Source organism: Strix aluco, chromosome Z (assembly GCF_031877795.1).
Source record: "Strix aluco isolate bStrAlu1 chromosome Z, bStrAlu1.hap1, whole genome shotgun sequence".
Taxonomy (NCBI): Eukaryota; Metazoa; Chordata; class Aves; order Strigiformes; family Strigidae; genus Strix; species Strix aluco.
The window spans coordinates 23,607,270-23,630,992 of record NC_133971.1 but is presented as its reverse complement, the minus strand read 5'-3'; the positions used below and the strand labels follow the sequence as shown (position 1 = coordinate 23,630,992).

The following is a 23,723-nucleotide window of genomic DNA, read 5'->3' as shown; positions in this document are numbered from 1 at the left end:
CAGCTCCAAAGCAGCCTCTGGGCAAAGCTGACAGGTGGTCGCTGGCTTCTGGTACTGAAGGTGTGCAGCTGCCTCTGGGGAGAGGACCAAGACCCTGTCCCCTGCTTTCCCCCAAGTAGGGATGGGACAATAGGCAGCTGGGGTGGTAAGGGGCGGCTGGGGCGAGCTGGATGCTGCCAGACAACTCCTACCGCTCCTGTCCTCCTGTGGTGTGGCTTTGCCTTTGTGTGCCATCCTCCCCCTGCCCCCCCCCCACCTTCACATTAGCAAGTGCTTCATCGCATGAGTCCTCCCAGTTTGCACACAGTGTGGCACTGGGAGCCCTGTGGGAAGGGGTCGCCTGATTGGTCCCTGCCTGCCTGGTTGGTCCCTGCCTGCCCAGGAGCACGGTGCAGGGCACCCTGGCACGGGGGCCAGGGGCAGCTGAGTGATGTGCTGTGTTGTCCCTTTCTCTCCTGACCAGGTCCTCGAGGCGACCAGGGTGAACCGCAGAAAGAGTGCTCTGGCGCTGCGTTGGGAAGCTGGCATTTATGCCAACCGGGAGGAGGACGAATAACTACACTGCAGCATGAAGAAAGCGACTAGGCATGCCGAAACCAAAAAAAGAGAAAGGAAGAAAAAAAACAAACACAAAAACCACCATGAAAGCAGCAGCATTTTAGTCTAATATTTATTAAACACACAACAAACTCAGTGATGCACATAGACACAGAAATGATCCAACTCCTGGCAGTCCTAAAACAACAGGAAAAGCCCACCTGGAAAATACCCTCTTCTCCTTCCCTCCATCCCCCCTCTGAAATAGTGCAATGGGGAGGGTGCAGGGGGTGGGAGCCCTTGGCAGGGGAACAAGGGAGCGGTTGTCCCCATGGACTGGAGAGGCTGCAGGTGTGTGGCGGGAGGTCAGCGTGGAGGAACGTGCAGCCAGGGCTCACGCTCGTACTTCCCGCTGACTGAATTGCCCTGCCTTGCCCCTGGATCACCGTCCCCCCAGCAGCTCCTGTCGAACCCACCTGCAGTTCCTCAGCCTCCCACAGCCACTGCACCAAGACCATCAGCAGTACTTTGGCATACAAAAAAAACCAGGCTACAAAAACAGCCACAAAACGCAGTGATATTGCCCTCTGTTGCTCTTTCTTTGAGGGGACTGAAAGGTTGGGTTTGGGATTGGAGTGGGGGGGGGGGGGGGGTGTGGGGGTGGTTTGCTCCCCTTTCTAGTAATTTATCTGTTTAAAAGGAAAAACAAAACAAGGAGGCAGTTACTGCAGATGTACAATCCAGCAGACTCAGTAAAACAGTCCTTGTGTTGCAAACACAAGCCATCACAATTTAGGAGTGGAATAGATGGGGATGAGAGCTAAGCCAAATGGATTACCTTAGCTTTAGGATCCTATATGCTTGCAATATCACCTGAGCTCCAGGTTCTCAGAGCATATTTACGTAACAAAGTTTCTAAATAGAAAATCTGTATTTAGATCATCTGTATTTTTTGATGGTGGGGAGGGAAAAGAATGGCGTATGTGTAAAAACTCTGAAGATGGATAATTTGAATTAGAAAGGTAGTGGGAAAGGGATACAAATAAAGGACATTTAATTTTTAAATGAGGCAATAATTGAACTAAGCCAGACTCTGGCCTAGAAAGAGGTATGAAATAAAGAAGAAAGGTAGTTATGTCTTCAACTATATTTATACAACATAAAAAGCCTTTGAAGTAGAGTGCTTTGTGGAAGTCTTCACATTTTCAGGCAACAAAAGTGCTAAAGGGCATAATGAGTTGGAAGGGGCGAGCAAGGAAGATCAGGCAAGGGAAGAAAACATTATTTTTGCCGTTCAGCCAGTGTCTTCAGTGCTACAAGCAAACCATAGAGCCTTTAGTTATTGCTTAGGCTTGGGATCAGCAGTGAAGGATTAGTGTGGATCTGTGTGTGCATGTGTGTGCGTGCGGGTGTGTGTGGGTGTGTGCATGAGGCTGGCGTACCAGAAAGTGTATGGCAGTGTGTGTATTGATTATTTTCTCCAAAGCTGTTTACCAGCTGTAGGGGTGAGTGCTAATTTCTTTTTTTTTTTTTTCTGAAAGGGGATATAAAAACAAGGCACTGAGTTAATGCAGTATTTGTGATATTAAAATTTGACCCAACATGGTATTTGCATGAGTCACAATTGCAAAGTATTGACCAGTTTTGTAAGCTGACAATTAGGACAAGAAATGTGGTATTTATTCTTGTGCTTTGTATTTGTATGTAGTATAGAGGCTGCGGGTTTACTCTTTCTTTTCATGCAAGCAATACAATAGGAATATTTTACAACTGGGAACCATAATTTCTGGACTAGAAACCAACAAGTTCAGGAGGTGACAGAAAAAAAGACACTGAGCTTTTTTCTATATAAAATACTCTTGTCTTTTTTGTAAACAAACAATTATTATTTTGACATCTTTTTAAAAATTCATCAGCCAGGATACTGGTCCTCCCTTAAGCCTTTCCTTGGTTTCGTGACCTGCTGTGCTGTTTTATTCTCAAACAGTGAACTCATTTAAAATGAGTACCGATACTGTGAACATACTTCTGGTGCTTTTCTTAAACAAACACAGAGCTTGCAACCAAATTATCCCTCCCCCCATCTCACTCCCCACCTTCAGCATGTCATTTCTGTCCATGGACAATATCATTTTGAGGCTTATTTTCAGGGAATTGTAGCAAATAAAGTTATATATACCTGTTAACTCAGTTCTGTCATTTGTCTCCCTAAGTGCTACTGAACAGAAGAAAACGCTGCTGAACTGAGTGTTCACTGTGATAAAGGCAGCGAGCTTATCTCAAGGATGCTCTCTAGACCCTGGTGCACAGGGAGGCACCATGCCTATGAAGGAGTTACATACCTAATGAAGGGGACCCGTTGGGCAGACATGGCAATCGACAGTGATTCACGTCTGCAGGTGGGTCGTTACCATAAGACTGTAGGAAAAGCAATGCCACCAATGCAGCCCTTTAGCGAGGCCATACATCATGTAACCGCGTCCGTGAGCTCTGCGCATCTGTACCAAGAGGAGTCCTGGCTCCCTCCACCCTTGGGGAGAGCTTAAGTGAGACTGGGAAGAAGGTGTTTCCTGAGCAAAGGACATGGCCCTTACAGTGAGGTGGTCTTCAGAGTTCCCCCCAGTATTTGCTCCCTGAAACCAGGGCAGCTCTGGGCTGCCTTTCCTAGGAACCTGCATCTTTTATTTTCTTTAACCTGTTTTTTTCTGCCTGCTCTCTCACTGGAAGCCAGTGACATTGATCACCCATCATAAGACATCTCTTTGTGCTTTGCCACATCCTCATCTACCACCAAAATCAGCCCTCAGTCTCTGAAGTGAAAATTAAATTGTTCCCCTAGAAAGGGGCTGTGGTGGTGGGGAGAGGCCAGGCATGAGTCGTCTGTGCTAAAAACATGAGCTTTTAGCCCCTGCAGCAAAAGTATTTGCATGTATCTGTCCAGGGCAGTCAAACTTTCCACCCAGCAGTTTTTCTCTTCCAGAAATTATGGACACTCGCAGTCAGCAGCACACATTCAGTGCTGTGGTCACACGAGTGCAATGCAGTTTACTTGCCTCTGTTATTTCATTTGCATGCTACCAAGCTTAGGTGTTTATAAGTATACGCCAGTAATACATATCTATCTATATATAACTATATCAAATGCAACAAAAGAGCACTATTGCAGAGTTAACTTTGTCTCCACAAAAGAAATGCTCAGATCCTTTCCCGTGGCAAAGACTGGTTTTAATGAAATTGTGTATTGAGAAATAGTTAAGCATTAGCATTTGTGATTATAATCAGTTTGGGGTTACAGTGCAGGTTTTCTGAACAATTTGTTTTAAAAGCTGCCAGTTTGGGCTTCATCTTGCTCCGTACTGACATTATCTGAAGGAAAATACAGTAGCATTGACATGTTTGGCAACCAAAAGGCGGCATCCTTGTCATGACTTATCAACCAGTTTCAACAATACCTGGCTTTCTGTATGTTAACCACTTAAATGTTATCCTGCTTCTGTTTTATAGTGACTGTGAGGCCTACAATGCAAGTATATAATTATTTTCTCATTAAAACAGAAACCTGTGTTGTGTTTCTATAAAGCTTCCTGTTTCTTCACGTTCTTGTAGGAAGGTGTACCCCTGCAAGCAGCACATGGCTGGAAGAGAGTGGCTGGTGTCCCACCTCCCAAGGCAGTTGGTTGGTCTCTCCCCCTGTTCCTGACTCTGCTCTGTCTTTTTGTCTAGAGGCAGGAAAGATCTCCTTTTCTCCACTTACTGGTGTCAGCTGGAGATACAAAGCATCCCCGAGTATTTCTTTCCAATTAACGTGCTTGTGGAGAGTTGCAGAGGCCAGATCTGCTTCGTGATGAATTGCACGAGCTTTCTTACCTTGCTTCCTTCACACCTGCAGCACTTCTGCCATCCTGCACAGCAAAGCATGTCATTTCAGCCAGTCATCCATTTCTCACATGCCCAGCTGCAGCAACCAGCCACTTGCCCATTGCCGCAGCCCCTCGCCCCAGTTTTCATGGTCAGCTAGACCAAGTGAGACCCCGTCCCTCACCCCAGCTAGGAAGCTGCCATCACGTTTGCCTGCGAGAGCTGGAAGCAGGAGCAGCAGGTGCATGGGCAGCTGCAGGGACTTGTTGGGAACTGGGCAGGTTCATCCCTCCCTGTGCCAGGAATAGTCAGGCATTTAATTATAACCCTGCTCCACAGCCCACGGGAGGAGGTGGAGGACACCGGTGGTTTCAGTGGGAGCTGGCTAGGGCCAAGCGCAGCGATTCAGTCCATGCTCACCGTAACACCAGCCCTCCTCTCCCTTGTGCACACATTATGAGAAATGCCTGTGGAGAAAAGTTGGATGCAGATTTACTTTCCAATTAGTAAATACTGCTGGAAGTCAGAAAACGGGTTAAAAAACAAGCCTGAAAATGGATCCACCAATTCCAGTCTCTCTGAACAAAAACAGGTTATTGTCTTTTCAACACAGAAGAGGCTTTCTGTCTTCCTTTGCCTTTCCTTGCTTTGTGCCAAGAGGGATAATGTATTGGACTTTTTGGCACACAGTGGGAAAGGGAACTCCTCCTAGATCTCCTTTGGGTTTGATGAAAGTTAAAAGCGGAAATTGGACATTTGCAGGGGAGCATTTAAACATTGCAAAACTAACAGTGACTCCAGTGGGTGGCAGCAGCTCAGGAATTTCTGCAATGTGTTCTGTTGTTACCAGCTGTTGGTATTTGTTTAATAACACACACTTAGCACATCTAAAATCCCTGTCACTCCATTATGTAGCCAAAATGGCATGCACCAAGCTTTAGAGTATTTTTACAAAGTAGTTAAGAAGTACAAAAACTACTTTACCCATCATTTCTGGCATAGTCCCATATAAGGTTAAGGACTGTAAAAGGACCAGTTTATCCCATATACCTGTCCCACTATTTATCTCATATAAGTAGTTAAGGACTATAGAAGAGCCATTTTATACATCATTTCCTGTATAGTCCCATATAAGGTGGGGATATTGTGCCTCTAATAGTTGTAGGTGGCTTTAAGAGGCCCCAGCACAATGGCAAAGCAAATGGAGAGACAAAGGATATCTGCAGAGGCAGGATTGATTAAACTGCTTTTGAAGGAGGGAGAGCATTTGGTACAGTGTTTTCAGATGTGAGTGGGAACAGGAGATTAAAAAAAACCCAAACACAAACGAGGTCTGTAGTGTAAGGAAACCAAGTCAGAGAACTACAAGCTGTAGCTGAGGGACAGGGTTAGGCAAGACCAGAGCTACAAATATTGGCATGGACATTAGCACTAAAGGTGACTTTTCATTATGTTCTAGTAATTGAATTGACTAGGACGGGCAGTCCAGGAAACCATCGGCAGTGTGTGGGTCCAGCCCTGCACTCCTCCCCAGCTTAAAGACTGAACAGCATCCCAGTGTTTCACATGGTGCAAGACCAAGGGACAGGGGCTATCCTGTCATATCAGTGATAGCACAGGGGGGAAAAAAAAATTTAAAAAACCCAAACAAACGAAAAACCCAGGCAGCAACAGAAAAGCCCCAAAATGCTATCCACATCTTGGGATCTGCTACTAGCTCTGGCTAAGCCCTAATTAACTGTCAACTTAACCCACTGCTTTACCAATGGGATCTCCAGGAAGAAAGCTTTTAATAAGCACTAAATGTGGTGTCAGTGTGAGAGGTCCTGCTCAGTCCCAGGCATGTGTCATCTCTGCAGTGAATTCAGGGCGGTGTGCCACCAGGAGCTGGAAATGTTTCAGGCCTTGTTCCAGAGTGTGGCAGTAGCAGTGAGAAAAATCAATGAAGGAAGAAAAAAAGTGTGCAAAGCTACCTTATCACGTTCTTTGTTACTGCAAGCAGCACGGGGAGGATTTCAGGATGGGGATTTGTGCAGCAGCAGTGACATCTGGAGGGTGGTTTGCACCGGCCACGGGAAGTTCTTCATTTCCAAGGATGTCCCCTGGAAACCAAATTCTAGGAGCACTGAATACCTGGGATGGATGTGCTGACTGATGCATCAGTCTCAGGGCCCTATCAGTGCCAAGCCCACTATGATGGCATCCATGTTACTAAAGCAGCAAGCCCTCTTGGGATCAGCAAAGGATCAGGAAGAGAGCCATGGCACATCTCATGAGCTTCCCAGTGGGAGTTAGTTGGGATGGGGACCCCAGAAGACACCGCTGTACTTCGCATGCACACCCAGTGGGCATTGCCTCTGATACCAGGTTCTGGAGTGCACCAGACCTCCCTAGCCAGCCCTTGTTGGGAGCATTGCAAACTCTGTATTGCCTCAGCAGGCAGCTTGGTGCAGGGCTGTGACTGGGCATACAAAACACTTTGCAAGGGGCCGTGCTGCACTGAACTCTTGCTGTGAGGGCTGTTGTTGGCTAGGAAGGTGTATGCAGGGCAGGAGGCGAGAGAAGAAGGCTGGAAACTGCTCCACAAAGACAGGAAGGTTTCACATTCACAGCAGGCAGACCAGGGTGTTGCATTTCCTTTGAGGTGTCGCTGATGACAAGAGACTGTGGCTCAGAGTCAGGTAGAATGCTTATGTACAAATGGCCCCAAGAAGCAATTCTTCCTCTTGTAGCATCTGGGAAAGCTGAACTCTCTTGGTCTTACCTTAAAATAAACGTAAAGTCCTCAAGCTGCAACTGAAACACAAGAAGCCAGGAAAATGCTAGCAAAAATACATGGATAATGACAACCCTGATGAAGCAGCAGTTCACAGCACTCAAGCAAGGCTTCAAAAGTGTGGCAAACAAATAACCAGTCATTAGAAAGGAGGGAAGATCTCCAGTCTCTGCGAAGCGTCATCTCCGTGGAGAAAGGTGGAGTTTCCTGATACACAATGGGAATTGACTTGCTGGGCAGCTTTGTCACCCCCACATTGCGTGGAGGAGGCAGAAAGTATTCAGCCCTACTTAATTGGAGTGAAAGAAGGAAGGTGCTAAAGTAGGACGCTTGCTCACTCCCTGGTAAGGTTTATTTGCTTCTAGGAGCATGGCTTTGGGGTACAGCACCTGCCCAAGGTGAACCCAGACTTTCACAGTATTACCCTTTCCTGCCCCCTGCCCTCTCCTTGCCCTCTACTATTCCCTTCTGGTTTCCATACAATGCTATTCACACCCCAGTCATGGCTGTTCTCAGGCAGCAAGACTAGATGGCTCCCATGAGCCCAGGTATTTCACTCTGCTTCCACTGACCCTCATGGGATGGCGAAGACCCTTGATCAGACCAAGTCCCCAACCACAGGTCCCTGACTGACCACCACTACAGGGCCTCATCAGCCTCCAGTCAGGATCCCTCCTAGACTGGTTTCCTCTCCTCAGGTATTAACTGGATTTAGAAGTCTTTGCCAAAGCACCCCATGAAAGATGGATAAACCCATGAGATAAACATTAAATGGACCACATCCAAATGTACCAAAGCACTTAGATACCTAAATAACTCTAAGGACCTTGTTCTTTGAGGGCTACAGAGCACTGAACCCAGATGGAATCCCATGGATTGAGCTTGTGCCAAAGCACGATAAAATGATGTGGGTATGTTAGTGGTGATGACTTGAAAGGGTGTGGGGCTTGAGCCAGGTGAAACAAAAACCTTCTCTTGGTTGTGTTACTCATGCCAAAAGGGGCATAGTTACAGCTTTTATTTAATGCTGTGTTTGAGGAAAACAACCAAGCCAAGTTCCAACCACGGAGTGCTGCAGAGAAGGCAGGCTGAGCTTGTATAAGGTGGAGAAGGCTGTTTTTTCAAAGAGAAAGTTAATTGCAAATTGTGGGACTTGATGTATAAAGAAAGTGAAAATTTCTGTCAGGAACGGAGGGAGAGGGGGAGAAATAATGCAGGTCAGAGAGGAGAGGTATAAACAGTGGAAAACATAAATAGAGGAAAATCTTGCTGATGGGAATTTTTCATGCAGGGAGCCATTTCTGAAGCCAGCTGAAAGCATGTTCAGACAATGTTTGAGCAGGGACGGAAGCTATATAGCAAAAAGCATATTTACCCAAGCTCTCTGGAAACCAGACAAAAAACTCTGCCAGTTACAGCATGGGTCTCACATGCTGCCAGGTCCAGACTATGGGGGTGCAGGACAAGGTTCAGATCAGCTGTCCTTCTTGGCCACTGTTTGCTGGGTGAAACTGCAGCAGGAGTCAGGAAATAGCTGAACTATATCATTGCTCATGAGGCCCATAATTTATTGACATGCTGACTCTTTGAGTTTATAAATTAAAAGATAAGTCAATATAGTCTGTCTAAGCTTTACAGGATGTTTCCAAGGATTATCAAGATGCTCCAGCACTAAAGGATCAAAACCGCATTTCAGTGACTCAAAGGGCCTTATTTTTTGACTCGTTTATTTTCTTGTTCCCTTCCTGTATACAAATATTAAACCAGTGTGGTTTTAAATGTAGAGGAGGTCACTCTCTCAGTTTAGTCTCTGGGCATCTGTCTGCTGTGCCCTAGGCTGCCCTGGCTATTTGTCCTTGCAGAGGGTGCCTGAAAGCTCATGGCCAGACATGACTTGTTACCCAATAACAGCTCCACTGGTATCTTAGAGGTTACATCCAACACAAAATCCTGAAGGTATTGAACTGGGATAGCTACTGATCCTTGGAAAGTGGTGGTGTGGAAGTGCATCACATATGGCAATGAGAGGCAGGAACCCACATCACCTGTGCATGGTCCAAGCCCTGCAGCAACAAAACAAACTCATCTACAGCACAGCAAGAAAAGTAAGGTCTTCTGGAGGGAAGAGCATGCACTTGACATGGCCCTCAGCCATGTCCTATGGATTTTCAGCAAACAACAGTGTCTCAGGTCCTGCAACTGGGAAGATCATCAGGGGTCAGCAGTCCTTTGGGAGGTGACTGTAGCTGGCAGTCCTCCTTTCAAGGGCATCACTGGCACTCAGCTCGTGACCAACGTACACTGTGCAAAGCCATGCTAAAATGGGTAAAGCAGTTGGGAGATGTCTCCCCACTCCCCATATGCAGTTAACAGAAGGTATGAAACCACTCAGAGGAACTTGCCAAGCAATGCAGAGGTTGCAGTGGGAAGAAGCAGTGCTGCTCTTGACCAGTATGAGCGGTTCAGAAACTACACAATGGGGCATAAAAGTGAAGTCTTAGCTCAGCAAGGTTTTGAATACCCCAGAGTGCTGAAATGAAGGGGCGAGGGAATAACAGACACCAGTAACAGCAGCTGTCTTGCCATACAGCTTAAAATTTACAGTGGTATATATCTTTATTCGTGCTTGTTAGACATTACAGAACTGCAGCCTGGAAAAAGTTAGCAGCAATAATATGGCTGGAAAGATACCCATTCTTGCTTGCCTGGCACCTTTTACCCAATACCCCTCTTCAGCTCCAAAATTTTCTGCAGATACAATGGGACCCTTCAGAGAAAGAAGAAATGCAGTATTTTAGTCCCATTAATGTCTTTTTATGCATATACTGGAGTCCTAAGGATACACAAAATCTGCCAAAGCTGTTCATTTGCTAGCTGCCTGGGAGGGTGCTAGCTAAAATTCTCCTGAGTAGCATGCAAAGAGACCTGCATTGCCCTATCTACATGAGCCTTCTCCAGAGCCAGGAGCTTTCTCCTGGAGCATCTTGTCTGATGCAGAGTTGTGGGCCTAGGGAACCCCAGACACATCTTCCCTGTGTGTCAAATGGAGGGGACTGCTCTGCGTGGGATTGCAGAGCCTCCGCAGCCTTTGCTGCTTTACAGGGAAGGCTCCTCCAGCACCAGGGCTGCAGCTTGCCCACCCTCAGCATACCTCTGCTCTCTCGTCTGATGAAGATTACCCCATTGGTGCCATTTTCCACTAGTACCCTGCATCAAAGTGAGTGTGGACACAGTACTCCATAGCCTCCCAGCCACCCTCATGGAGGATGCTGGAGCCTTTCCCTGCTGTCCCAGGGACCTCTCCACCCTGCCAGCTCCAAACAAGTGCCCCCACCCTTAGGTGGCAAGCTGGCTAATTGGCCAGGCGTGGCTGTGGCACATGTTAAAAAACAGGGTTATCCTTGCTACCTGCTGTGCCTCGTGATGCCAGGTTGCCTGGAAGTCCTCAGCTGGCATTGGGGACTGTTTGCAGTGAGACAAACAGTGATAGGCACTGCCATGCAACCTCGTATCCCAAAACCACCTTGGGCTGCGTTCAGCAGCCACCACCATCTGCAATGAGATGCTTGCAAGTGGACCATGGAGGACCTGCCTAGCCCTGAGCAGATGGTGCTCTGTAATCAAGGAAAGCGTTTGAGAGCTTGTTACCGAGGTTCTTGTGGTTTTTATTTCTGAGCTGCAGAGGTTCAGTAAACACACCCCACTGGAAGAGCCACCACATGGACAAACAGGGTGGTGAGGCTCATAAACGTCACCAGTGTGCCACAGCATCTGCAGCTTTTGGTTTGTGTATGCAGTTTCTTGGGTTTTTTTTAAACAAACAATGTGAATGTGTTTGACAGGATGTTGTGCACAAAATAGCCTGGAAAATTTAAACACCCAAGAGACTAAAACCATAGTTAATCTTGCCAATTTCTGTGTTCAGGACCCAGGCCAGCATAGTAAACAGAAAGAGGCTGTGAGTTACCATCTGCCTGCTCTGATGTCCAGGGTGGATATCACTGAGGGCTTACTGCAGGTGATGGCTTCAGCGCTTGCATTACCTGCCTGCAAAACGTAAATTTACCCACGCAAAGGGCTAACCTGAGAACTGTCAGGTGAAAACATCTAGATAACCAGGCAAGGGTGTGTTCCGAAGAAGTAAGATTTAAAGAAATATTTTACCTTCCCTCTTCTCCTCAAAACCCACTATGCCTTACACAAAGCACAAGGCAGAGCCTGTATCTTTGAGCATTTATGAATGGAAAATGGGACAGATTTGTCCCTTTTGTCTCCACTATCCTGATGGCGTCTGCCAGCTGCTGTTCTTACCTCCATGGAGCCACAGGCTTATGAAGAGATACTCATTCCAATTGTACCTGAGTGATCTAGTAAAGGTCCTACCAGCTCAGGAAAATTAGCGCTTCTCTTTCCTTTGCTCTTCTTTTCTTTTTCCCGCACCTCACTCCACAAGGATGGGTGACTTTCTGTTTTTTTTTCTCCTTTATTCTGAAACATTAACCTTTCTAATATGCTCTGTGTATAGTCTTCCTCTAATTCACGTCCTCACTTCACACACAGTTCCTCTCCAATCTTGTAAATCCCAAGTCAAATTTACTCACACACTACTCCTTCTACAGAGCTTTTATTCACCCTTAATGCTTTTTCTCAAACTTATTGCTATTTAAATACGATTGTAGGCTTTTTGGTACCCATTCACCATTACCATAAAAGTTTTCATACCTACATAAAACCAGAAAATGTGAAGCAGATAACCAAAATTATTTTTAAATAGCTTTGAAGAGCACGTGGGAAGGGGAGGGCAGTTTTTGGTTTTGAACTGAGTTTTTACAGATTTATTGACTGTAGTTCATTCAATAGTGAAATTTTTTAATAGTGATGTCTTTGCTATAGTTATTTAATTTTTCCAGACTGTCCATTTTTGCTATATTCAACAAAGGATTGCTTAAGTTGTAGTTCTAGGATAGTCTGTTCCATCCCATTTCTCAAGTCCATTGCTGCCTTCACACTCTTGAACTTTGCAATGCTTCCATGCCAAACCCATATATGCTGACAAAAATTTTAAAAAGACATGAATATTAATGAAAAGGAGGATGTGCACACACAAAAAAAGTCATTTAGCACCAGGATTATCTGGAGCTTATCTAAGAACTACAGCAGGATTTGTTCTGTGGTCCAGCTGATCAGGCAGCCGCTAGCTACTGCAAGAACCGTTTTTTTCCTGCTTCCATGGAGAGGATTAATGTTAAGGCATACCATTAGCTGTCAGCACTATTAATCGCCTAAATTCCTCAAGCTAAAGAAAAAAGAAGCCAACTCAGCAAGAAGTGTGTGTCGAGGATGCTCTGTTTTGTCTTTCCAGCAGAGGGAGAGGCCCATAAGAGACTCCAACCAGGTAAGCAGGAAACTGAAATGAGAAAAACAGACAAAAACATGACAAAAGCAAGACAACACAGGTTTCTGGTGTTGCTTGGTCAGACAGCATCTGTCCCAAAGGAAACTGGACAGTGCTGCTGTTTCCAGCTACTCACTGCTCTCCTATGTTGTTCTCAAAGTGATGGGGAGCACCAGCTTCTTCCAAGGGAAGGCTGGTGGACCTCCCTGACATGGGGTCACCCCTCCTCACCATGTGTCACACCAGTGCACCCCATGCGGTCTCTCCATGGAGCAAATCCATTCTCTAGCTTTTCTGTAGCCTGCACACTATGCTGGGCTTTGCTCATGTGGGGCAATGGATGAGGCCTCAAGGCATGGGGGAACGAGAGACGCTATGTCCTCACACTGCCTGTGGCCTTGGCTTTCCCTTCCTCCTACGAGCAGCAGCGAACAGATGTCCCCATAGGTGATCTCAACATGTCTGGCGGTGCTGCACCTCCTGAATGCTGGACTGCTGGCCCAGGGGGTCTCAGGGTCTGAGACACCTCAAGATGCACCCATAAGAGCATGGTTTTATTACTGCAATGGTGGACTTACCAGCTGTTGCACCAGCATCATGAGGTTCCAAACAGCCTGGATGTTGTTTTCCAGAGCAGCTGAAACAAGATTGCTGGGGTGGTCTTTTACATCCAGGCATCTGGATCTACCATCGGTGGCTCTGGATCCCACAAGACCACTGCCCTGGACCAGGATACCATACCCCTGTGGTGATGCAGCAGCTGCCAGGAGCCGCTCCTCCTGTCCCGTGCACCCTGCTTGCTGTGCAGCCTCCACTCCTCCTCCATCTCCCCCAGCTCTGCGAGCAGAACCACACACCTTGTGAGGACAGGGGCAATTATAATTAAATGCCAGCCAGTGACTGTAATTATAATTACTCGCCAGCTAGAGACTGTAAATCACAGATCCCATCGCAGGCTTAGGTGAGGGAGATGAAGAGGGCTCACATGCCCCCACTGGATTGCAGTCCTGGATGTCAAAAGGACCTTTTCAGATGAGGAGTGCTGAAGACCAAGCTCCAAAATGCTGGTACCTGTCAAGCCTGGCTGCCCCACCATACTGAAATCACTACAGCAACCCTGTTCAGAAAGAAAAAGTAACTGTCATAATTTTTTTTTTTCTTAAAAAAGCAATACTGCATAGGAATGTATAACATCACCACAGGGAGACATTAAACACCTTTATTTGGCCAGACTGACCAGTGTCCAAGAGCTGGAGAAACATGGTGCTGAGCTGGCCTCTAGCAGACCTCCAGACAAGATGACTCTATAGAGGGATGCCCTAAAACAATGTGTTCCTTTTCCAGCAGGCTACACCAGTGTATTTTTGCTTTTAGACTAGTCTTAGTGATTCTGTAGGTGCATTTTTATTAAATGCCAAGGGCCACTCTCTTAAAGCTGTTAAGGCTTCACTGTATTTATGCCTCACAAACATATTTTAAAGTGGATGCAAATGTCCCTATAAGTATTAGCAATATGAGAACGGGCCTCATGGAAAAACTGATGGTAGAGAATAGAAATTTTGAAGCATCTGTGGCATCAGATGAATATGGTATTCATGAAAAGTATTTTGCAGTGGGAAATACACTGGAGCCTGGGTTAAACTCTTACTGGTTTGCAATTACTGATATAAAATTACATCCTTCCAAGAGAACTAGTTCTAAAAAGTACATTTAATGTGAATGAACACTCAGAATATCCTGGAAATATATATGTAATTCATGAAATGACTAATGGCATTTAGCACATTTCATTAGCTATCTAGGTCTGAGTAACATTAAGCATAACACAATACCACCTAAATGTCAAGAGTGTCAGATGAATAAGCCAGGCAGACTGTACATGCAGCAAAGTGTGGAGAAACAATACCCCTTATTTAAGAGTTGAGCAGATCTGCCGTCTCTCAAGCACAGCGGCTGTAACATACCTCTGCACTCCAAAATAACTAATATCCCAAATTGAAGCTTGAATGGGACAAAGTAATTAATCTTTCCCTCTAATGTCTAGTGAAAAAGACAGGGCTCCCTGGGTGAAATGAAACGTGGCAATTCCTCTGGTTGCGTTTGGTGCTTAAACTGGTTACAGGCTGATGCTTTGGGGTTTTCAGTAAGGCTGTCTGGAATTTCCATCCTCTGAAAATATTCCAGGGTTTGGAGAAAAAGATTTGTTCCACTTCTGAATAAAAACTAAAGAAACTAGACACCTTTTGCAGAAAATATGGGGGGAAAAGCCAACTGTTGGAACAACCCACATATTTTACACCTGGCTATGAGTCTTTTGGCCTCACAAAAACCAAATTCTCTGGTGAAACTGAAATTGTTTCAACAAATCATTCTAGCAGACAATTACCCACTCCTTTCCCTGTTAGTTCTTGGGGCTTTTTTTCCTCGAATCAAAATATAAAATAAAAATTATTGCACAACCAAACTAAGAGTGAAACTCTTGAGCCATGAGTACACAGGCATTGAGTAAATGTCACCTGAATCAATAGAGAGTGCAACAGATGGAAGTTTTTACATTGTTCTTTCAAATTAATCATTAATTTATTTTTTAAAGTAATCATCATAAATCTTCCTAGAACAGATTGTTATTCTGCCTGTTATGATTCATTAAACCAGCGCAGAATGAGATCATTATCATTTAAGTGAGCATTTTTTAAGGCTGCCAAATATTCTCCCAGTATTTCCTGCAGCTGGGACCACAAGCATCTTCCCTGGAGCTGGCAGCCTGCTTGCGCCATATCCTGCTCCAAGAGCTTCTCATGCCTCTGGCCAGCCACTCCATCGTGGCCGCAGGGACCCCAAGCCACTTGGGGTGGGTCTCTTCACTTGACCCCCTTGGGCAGCAGCAAAATTGGAGGCTGACTTCAAGCTGCAAAGCTGCTCATGGCATCAGCGCCTGCTGAGAGGCACAGCCACCTCCCCGAGGGGCTGGGACTGGAAAACACTTCCCAGGAGGTGGGCTCTCAGCCACCTCAGCCTTCAGCGCAGTTAGCTGGTTACTGGGGAGCAGCGGTCACCAATGCCTTTGGATAAATTGGGACTTTTCTCCTCCTCTTGGAAATTTCCACACTGTAAAGCCAAAGGAGGCAGCAGGCGGAGTGGGCAGTTGTGGGAGGCAGGTTACCAAAAATAGGCTTTTTCCCTTTTAATTTCTTTTTTGGTGTAATTCCTGACTGTGTTATTGAAACAACACTGACATAAGGGGGACGATGCAGCAACGGGGCAGATGGGAGCAGGTAAGAGCAACAGAGCCAACAACGTGTTTGCATAGAAGAAATGAAACAGAGCTGGTGGTAAGGGGAATTCACAAATTGCCAGACAAAAAAAGCACACAGCCATGCCCTGCCCCCACACCCACTCTGAGAGTCCCCTGACATGTGAAGGATGCCAAAAGGGAAAAAAAAACCCAATTCAAACAAAAACCAAACCACCACCCCAAATTGCAGCAATTACTTGATCAGGGCATTTTAACTTCCTAAACTGGGACAGAGACATTCCCCTGGGTCATCTGACCTCTGTCGAAACTACACCAGGAAGAGAAGCAGCGGCAGTCGACAAGCGCAGGGCGTTCTCCAGCAGTACAAAAGCCTCTCATGTGTGAACCGGCGATGAGAGCAGCAGAGGGATGTGTGTGCGTGCATATACGTAGCAAGGCGAGGTACAAACACCCTCCTAGTCAGATCATCTCTTGCACAACACTCTGATTCTGTGCAGCCCAGCGAACCTTTTGTTTCTTTCCTCCGCTGCTCCTCTCCAAGCATGACTCCAGAGCAGAGCTTCTGAAGAGCCATTTCCTCCCACGCATCTCCCTGAAGACAGCTCTCCCCCAGAAGAGGCAGTCACCAGCAGCATGGTGGGGGTGACAGCAATGAGGGCATGGATTGAGCCGGTGGTTGCAGGTTCCCAAGTGGCCAGCGCCTTCTACGACACAGCGCTGCTGCTAGTGGTGAAGAACTACTACAACCAGACCAACGCCACTGCTCCATCCCATGCGCTGGAAGATGCTCAGCAGAAGGCTGTCTCTAACTTTTATATCATCTACAACCTAGTCCTAGGCCTGAGCCCGCTGGTGTCAGCCTACGGCTTGTCCAAGCTGGGGGACAGGATGCATCGGAAGATCCCCATCTGCTTCCCTCTTGTTGGCTACTTGGGCTCCAAAACTCTCCTGCTCCTCCTGATCCTGCTGGGCTGGCCGATCGAGGTGATGTACGGGGCTGCTGCCCTCAATGGGCTGACGGGCGGTTTCACCACACTCTGGGCAGGCATCATGGCTCTGGGATCCCTGGGGTCCTCCGAAAGCAGGAGGTCTCTGCGGCTCATTGTTATTGAGCTGGTGTATGGCCTAGCTGGCTTTCTGGGAAGCATGGCATCTGGCTACCTCTTTGTGGGCTTCAGTGACCGCTATCAAGAGGGCAGTGTGCTGGTGGGCTGCAGCATTGCTTGTTATGCTTTCTGCCTCCTCTACAGCATTTTTGTCCTGACAGTCCCCAAGTCAGCAGCTTCCTGCCCAGCCAAAGCCAACAGTGTAAAGGAGGTGGGCAGCCAGCTACCAGCCCACACAGGAGCAGCAGCAGCAACAGCAGCAGAGAGTTCCCAACCTTCAGAGAGAAGCAGCTCCACTCCAGTGTCCCCCTCAAAGCTCATCATCATCACGCTGTTTGTGGCAGCAATCCTCTATGACCTTGCTGTGGTTGGTGCAATGAACGTTCTCCCACTCTTCCTGCTCAGGGAGCCTTTAAGTTGGAATGCTGTGGAGATTGGCTACGGCAATGCTGCTGGGTACGTGATCTTCATCACCAGCTTCCTAGGGGTATTTGTGTTCTCCAAATACCTGAGGGACATTACCATGATCATGATTGGAGTGGCATCCTTCAGTGCTGGCATCCTTATCATGGCTTTCGTGCAGTGGACGTTCCTGTTCTACATTGGTGAGTCAAATGGCCGCTCGCACAAGCAAGTGGACCCTGACAAAGGGGCTGGGGTGTTTTGGGCTTTTGCCCTGCTTCAGCACAAGTTTCAGAGCAGGGAGGTGGCAGACCATCACACGAGTGGTTCCCAAGAGGGCTTCTTTATCATTCTCCTCTCCCCACTCTCCCTTTGTACTCCTACACTCAGCACATTACAATATCTAGAGGAGGCATACATAAACTAAGCCTGCTAAGGCTTAGGTTAAGGCCCGTTGTCTTGTAATTTGTCACATGGTCATAGGCCAGATCTGAGCAGGGGAACAATACTCACACTGTGGTGGCATTGAAATTGTTGTGGGCTACCTGTACTAGTCAGACCACACCACTGCATTAACAGGGAGCACTTGTTTCTTATGAGGTAAGGCTTAAGGCTACAACAGAAATAAATTTACAAAGGTTTCCTATTAAGTGAACATCTTAAGATGTGATTTTTTTTTTGTTACATTAAGGCATTTATAGCCAATGGGAAACTTGATAGTGAAACATTTGAGCTGCTTTAGTAACTAAAATAAGATAATGTAGTGTACAAATCTTACACTCTGTATAAAAGACCAAGGGACAGGTAACAACAGCATGCCACGATGAAGGAAAGGCAAGTTTATTGTTGGGAGGTAGCCTCTGCAGGAACACAGAAAACAACACTCAAGAACTGCAACCACTGTGGCAGTGAGATGGATGATTCATATCTGACAGTATAGTGTGTTGCATGGCTTTGAGGTTTTGCTTCTGGAAGTGAGAAAAAGATCTAAGTGAAATGGCCTGAAGTGATTTTTCTGTCTGCCCCTACAGGGAATGGAAAACTGAAAATCAAACAAAGTTATTTTAAAGGCAAAGACAGTGGGATATTATATTTGTCTATTGAGCCAAACACTGGGTGAAATTTTTGAGAGATTTTGTTTGTTTAGGCAATCAGGTTGGGCAACAAAATATAAAAATTAAAATTAAAAAATGCTTGCTTATTATTAGCTCCATTATGCTGCTACACGGTGTGCAGGATGTTTATTCCCTGCATTGCAGAAACACCTCAGTACTCTAGACATGGACCAAATCTTCACTGAGGTTGGTTCCGCTGACAGGGAGGTAAATTCCAGCTCCCCAAAAGTTTCCACACTGGAGAAAGCAGAAGCACCAAGACAGAAAAGAACTGTAGTGTTATAAAAGTACTATTCCTGTCAAGGCTGTGTAGCATGGGCTGCTCTCTCTGCTGGTTAGATTCAAATCACTGGCCTCACTATCTCAAAGGACAGTGCTATATTTCATCCACACTGGGAATTTTGGGCTGAGACCAAGAGACCACAGCTGGTTTGGGCAAAGTACCTCTCCTAGTGGGAACAATAGGTGGCTTATCCACCATCACTTGGATGAAGTGAGGACCTACACTCCTACCAAAGATTTGTACTTCTTTCTGGTACTCAAGGGACAAGAAAAGGTGAAGCAAAGGCCCTGTCAAAGACAGAGGCACACAGTCTTCAAAAGCAGTGGTGGTTGTGTTGGGGGACAAGGAGCAGGTACTGACGATAACTACATACTCATTGCATTGCAGCACGGGCAGTGATGCTCTTTGCCCTCATCCCCTTACCAACCATCAGGTCCATGTTATCCAAGCATGTTGAAGGATCATCCTATGGTAAGTACCTTGGTTACCTTACTGATCAAAAAAATCCTTAAATCCCTCCATCCAGCCTGTGGTACAAAGAGAAAGGTAAGTTATTGCTGCAATCTGTGCTTTACGTCATAAACCCAGAACAGCTGATACGACAAACGGGAAGGGAGGAGCAGAGAAACTTGCAAGACAAGATTGTCACATCCATGCTTATTCTCCTCGGTTGCATCATCACTTATCCACAAAATTTTCAGCACGTGCTTCAAGAGATTACTATCAGCATGCAGCTCAAAGGCAGGGAAAATATCTGAGGTGCTGCTCAAAAATACAGTACTCCAGGGAAAACCAAGAGAAGCAAGACGTTGCGTTGAAGCACTGTGATATTCATACCATTTATATTTGGCTTCTTTCACTTCCATTTTTCGGAAGGATGGATTTCTTTCACCTTTTTTCAGTTATGCTCTCTAAACATGTCTCCAAGTGCTACCTAGCAATTTGTTCCTGTCAGACCATGATTTAACAAAAGATAACCTTTGCATAAAATTTGGTCCTTTTTGGTAAACAGGAGCAGAAATTCTCTTCCATTAAAAAAAGTGTTAGAAAACAGTAAAATATATGCATTTTACAACACCATATTGAAGGCTACCATTTTCACCCTGATGAGCTGGATTTAGACACAACAGTCAGGACTAGCCATGTGTTCAAACAGCACCTCAGGCCCATGACTGCTTGTGCCTCCTCCAAACATGTTCCCACAGCCATCCTTTGCATCCTTTTCCCTTCTGCCATATGAACACCACACTGCTCTGTCACCAGCTCATTCCTGCTGCTTGTGCTCCTCAATGTGCTCTGTAGCAATCTCACCTACTTCCCATAAATAGCACAGCTCACACCCCAAATTAATCATTATTATTAATCATGAAGTTGTTTTTAACCTCCACCATGAGCCATACAGGCTGCACCTGGTTAGATGGCAGACCAGCTCTGGAACAGGACCAGATGCAGCAGAGCAGCCCTTGCCTCCAGGTAGCAGTGTTGTCTCCTTAGGTGGTGGATGCTGGAGAAGGCTGTCAGGGCAGCAAGCTCAGCACACAGCCCTGACCTTGCTCCTACTTTGCACATCCCAGCAGGGCTGGGTTACTTCCCCTTTCCCCACTTACCACAACAGAAACTGAAGGGTGCACTTCAGCAAAAAAACTGTTTCACCCAGGATTCAGTTTCTGCCTTTCCTCTGCCTTAAACATCATAGAAATCACATGCACCTCCCCCTTTCAGGCATTATTATCATTTTAGCCCAGTGGTCCACTCTTCTGGCCTAGGGCAGAAGCAGACCCTGACTAAAATCTCTCCTGTGCCAAAGGTATTAGCCCAAGACTACCTCATAGGGAAAGAAGCAGTTTATTGCTGCCCTTCCAAGCAGCTACCTCTAGATCTAGAATATTCAAGCAGACAGTTTTCTAGTTGGGATCTTTTGTCCTATGTCTAAATGAAGAAAAAGTCATTTAATTCTGGTCTAGAACAGAAGCAGATACAAGCTTATGCCATCTGGTGCTTGTGAAGCAGTGAGCACATGGCAGTGGTGATCCTGTATTCATCAGGGAGATGCCAGAGCTGTTTTTTCTCCCTGGTAACAAACTATGTTCTTGTTTTACAGGTAAAGTGTTTGTCCTGCTGCAGTTGTCTTTAGTCACCACTGGAGTAGTGACATCTACAATCTACAACAAGATCTATCAAAACACACTAAACTGGTACAGTGGCTTCTGTTTCATCTTGTCTTTTCTAGTCGGCTGCCTGAGTCTCCTCCCTTTAAGGTAAGGAATAGGAATGGTTTTGTCCAAAAGGACATGCTGTATTTTCTCCATGCTTCCCAATTCTAGGTGTAAAGTAATACAGATGGGAAAAATAAATTTTTTTCTAATTTAAAAAGAAAAAAAAAAGGAAGAGAAATCTTGCAGAAATGAGTTGTCAAATATCAAGGAGATTCAAAGAATGAAACTTGCAAGTGATCTAGCCAATGTTTTTAACCTTCTTTTTGTTTAATGTAACACCAATTGTTGTAGGAGGAATATTTGGGCAGAGTTTAAGAGTTGATAATCACAGGGGACAAAGCCTTCACATAAATGTAGTGCTCGATATTGTGAAAACAGTAGTAGGTAGAATGAGGGAATAATCCTACACAAAGTAAAACATTTTTTTTAAAAATCCATTACAGGTTACTTACTCATTGTGATAAATGAATAATCTGAGTCTCCTTCAGGTGTTTCTTTCAAAGAGAAACCATTACCACATAGCAAAGGGAACAGTTACTTTTCTGATCCAGTGAATTTGCCCCACTGTACAGCTACAGCACAACTGAACAAGTTTTATGCACAAAACCAGCTTAATTTAAAGAGAAAGCTGAAACATCATCTCCGTGTACTCTTCCAGAATTTTTGAAGGATCTCCCTCCAAATCTCACCTTGCCCATCATCCTCTCTCCCCAAGACCCTTCACTTGTTGCATTACTAGAAACAGACTTCCAGTATGAAGTTAAATTGAATTGTGATAATGTCAGCATTTAATCCGTGCAACAAGAATATTTTCATTCAGATATGAGGCAGGTACTGGATAGGCTAATATCTGATCCCAGGCAAAATTCTTGCCCAGTTTTCCTGTAATTTTTTGACAAAATAATAGTTGAAAGTTTAAAGGCACTATATATACTGGCTTCAGTGTTATCACTCAGATAGGAAGAAAAGAAAAAGCAACACTACGGAAAGTTCCTATACCATCAGCTGTGCCTTCATCCAGAGCACCAAAGGCTTTCTGGGCTTGTCAATACATGTGACACCTGGTGTCAGCAGGACTACCAGTGTGGGGAAGGCTACTTCATCCTCATCATTCCCCTGACTCTGCTTTGCTCATATTTTCCAGACACAAGAGTGACTTGTTTCTTACGCACAGCCCTACTGTTTAACAATCAGTCACTGCTAGCTACTCAACTGCTTTTTAATACAGGCTCCAAACAGGAGCTAGCACCATTATCAGCACAAGCATCAGTTATTAGGGCTTAAAGTCTAAAAAATTATAAATGGTGCCAATGTCATTGCTTGTACACAAGAATAACTTGGAGAGGCTGGCAGATCCTTGAGAGGAATCACGAGCACTCAGCCAGCTCCAGACACCCCAGCGAAGTTTAAGCTAGAAGAACTGATGGGGAAAAAGCAAACTGTAGTTTGAGAAAGTTGTTTGCAGCTCTCTTGTAACCTGCATTTTTATTGCTCTTTACAGCATTGTGGCTATCAAACAACGTTCAACCACTGGCTCCATACAGATTCTAACTGAGTGACAGAGGCTGTACCAGCTAAAGCATCTTTTTGTCTTTATCAACTCCGAGCTACCAAAGTGGAAGGTTTGCCAAACATTAGGCCCCACAGTTAGCAGCCTTACAGGAAGCATCTCATTTGCATTTTCATTTCACAGCATGCCACAGCCTCTCAGCCACTGACCTCATTCAGGACAAAAAGAGTTTGCCCTGTTATTTCTGCAGTACATCATCTTGCAGAGTACAGGCATTGGCTACTGCACACCAGCAGTCTTCAGAACAGTCTTCCAGCAACCTGCTAGGCTGGTTAGCAATAGTGCAGAGGGACAAGAACAGGGTAGAAATGAAAACAGCCTATCTAGATACATCATTCAATATGGAAGGGCAAAGCAGAGGAAGATAGAAAGAGATCCTTCTTGTCTTCTTACAGAAAAGACGTCAGCCCAGCAGACCAATGTTACGTAGGAGACCACTAAATACAGAAATACCACCATAAAACAAATGGTTAAGATAAGACACTTTCAGTAATCCCTACAATAAAACACTCCTGAACAGATGTTAATGCCCCTGACTTCTGGGAGATTGTCCCACTGTCCCTGGACAGTGCTTTAACAGAGCTCATGGGAGGACACCTATGACTCAAGAGCCAATACCTGCATTTCAACTCACACCACCAGGATGTACCACTCTTGTAACAGGTTAGGAACAGTTAAGTGCAGCACACTACAACTACAGGCTTTATGGAGATGTAGGGACACTGATGTCAGGTAATAGTTACCTTGTTACCCCAGATTTATGCTGGGTTGAAACCCCTACTGAAAGGAACCTCATACAATACAGCAACTGGCATGAGATGCTGTCAGCTAAATCCAAATATGATTCCAAAGTGGCATGCCCCAGAGGAATCAGGGCTTAAATTACATACCTACCTACATGCTAACTGAATTGATAAGGATTAAGTGGCTTCCAAGCTCCTGGACTAAGTAAAGGCAAGTTAAAGACCTTCAGGAACTGAAATAATCTGGAGGCAAATCAGGCAGCTTCAGTTCGAGCCAGGGACACAGCAAGCAGAAGTTGATTACTCACTACACAACCACTTATTCTGAGGAAGTTACTGCCAACCCTGTTCCCCACCCCTACACATACTCTTGCAATCTTTCAGCAGCTCCAGGCTTCACTTTCAAGTAACACCAGATGTACAACAGCAACAGACAGATGACTTCTAGTTAAATCAGCAGTAGAAC

General features: G+C 45.6%; 3 protein-coding genes across 12 annotated transcripts in view; 2 read left to right on the top strand and 1 right to left on the bottom strand.

Annotated features, from left to right (window-relative positions):
• PALM2AKAP2 (PALM2 and AKAP2 fusion) overlaps window positions 1-4,116 on the top strand; it is a 270,772-nt gene extending 266,656 nt beyond the window's left edge. For all 10 annotated transcript variants that reach the window (XM_074811959.1, XM_074811957.1, XM_074811963.1 and 7 more), the window contains one exon: window positions 464-4,116. In XM_074811959.1, the coding sequence (XP_074668060.1) occupies window positions 464-556 (93 nt within the window). In that variant the 3' untranslated portion in view covers window positions 557-4,116. The remainder of the gene's footprint in view (window positions 1-463) is intronic.
• A 7,609-nt stretch (window positions 4,117-11,725) lies between these two features.
• The window catches only part of SNX30 (sorting nexin family member 30), a 64,006-nt gene continuing 52,008 nt past the window's right edge, over window positions 11,726-23,723 (bottom strand). The window contains exon 9 of the mRNA XM_074812336.1: window positions 11,726-12,578. Within this exon, the coding sequence (XP_074668437.1) occupies window positions 12,489-12,578 (90 nt within the window). The 3' untranslated portion in view covers window positions 11,726-12,488. The remainder of the gene's footprint in view (window positions 12,579-23,723) is intronic.
• On the top strand, window positions 16,271-22,503 carry SLC46A2 (solute carrier family 46 member 2). Its single transcript, XM_074812938.1, has 4 exons — window positions 16,271-17,533; window positions 19,116-19,199; window positions 20,830-20,986; window positions 22,446-22,503. Exons 1-4 carry the CDS (start codon window positions 16,456-16,458, stop codon window positions 22,501-22,503), a joined length of 1,377 nt encoding a protein of 458 aa, XP_074669039.1. The 5' UTR covers window positions 16,271-16,455.

Coding starts and splice junctions, on each gene's coding strand:
- SLC46A2 (XM_074812938.1), top strand. CDS start 16,456: ATGGTGGGGGTGACAGCAATGAGGGCATGGATTGAGCCGGTGGTTGCA. Junction 17,534..19,115: donor GACGTTCCTGTTCTACATTG/GTGAGTCAAATG, acceptor ATTGCATTGCAG/CACGGGCAGTGATGCTCTTT. Junction 19,200..20,829: donor TGTTGAAGGATCATCCTATG/GTAAGTACCTTG, acceptor CTTGTTTTACAG/GTAAAGTGTTTGTCCTGCTG.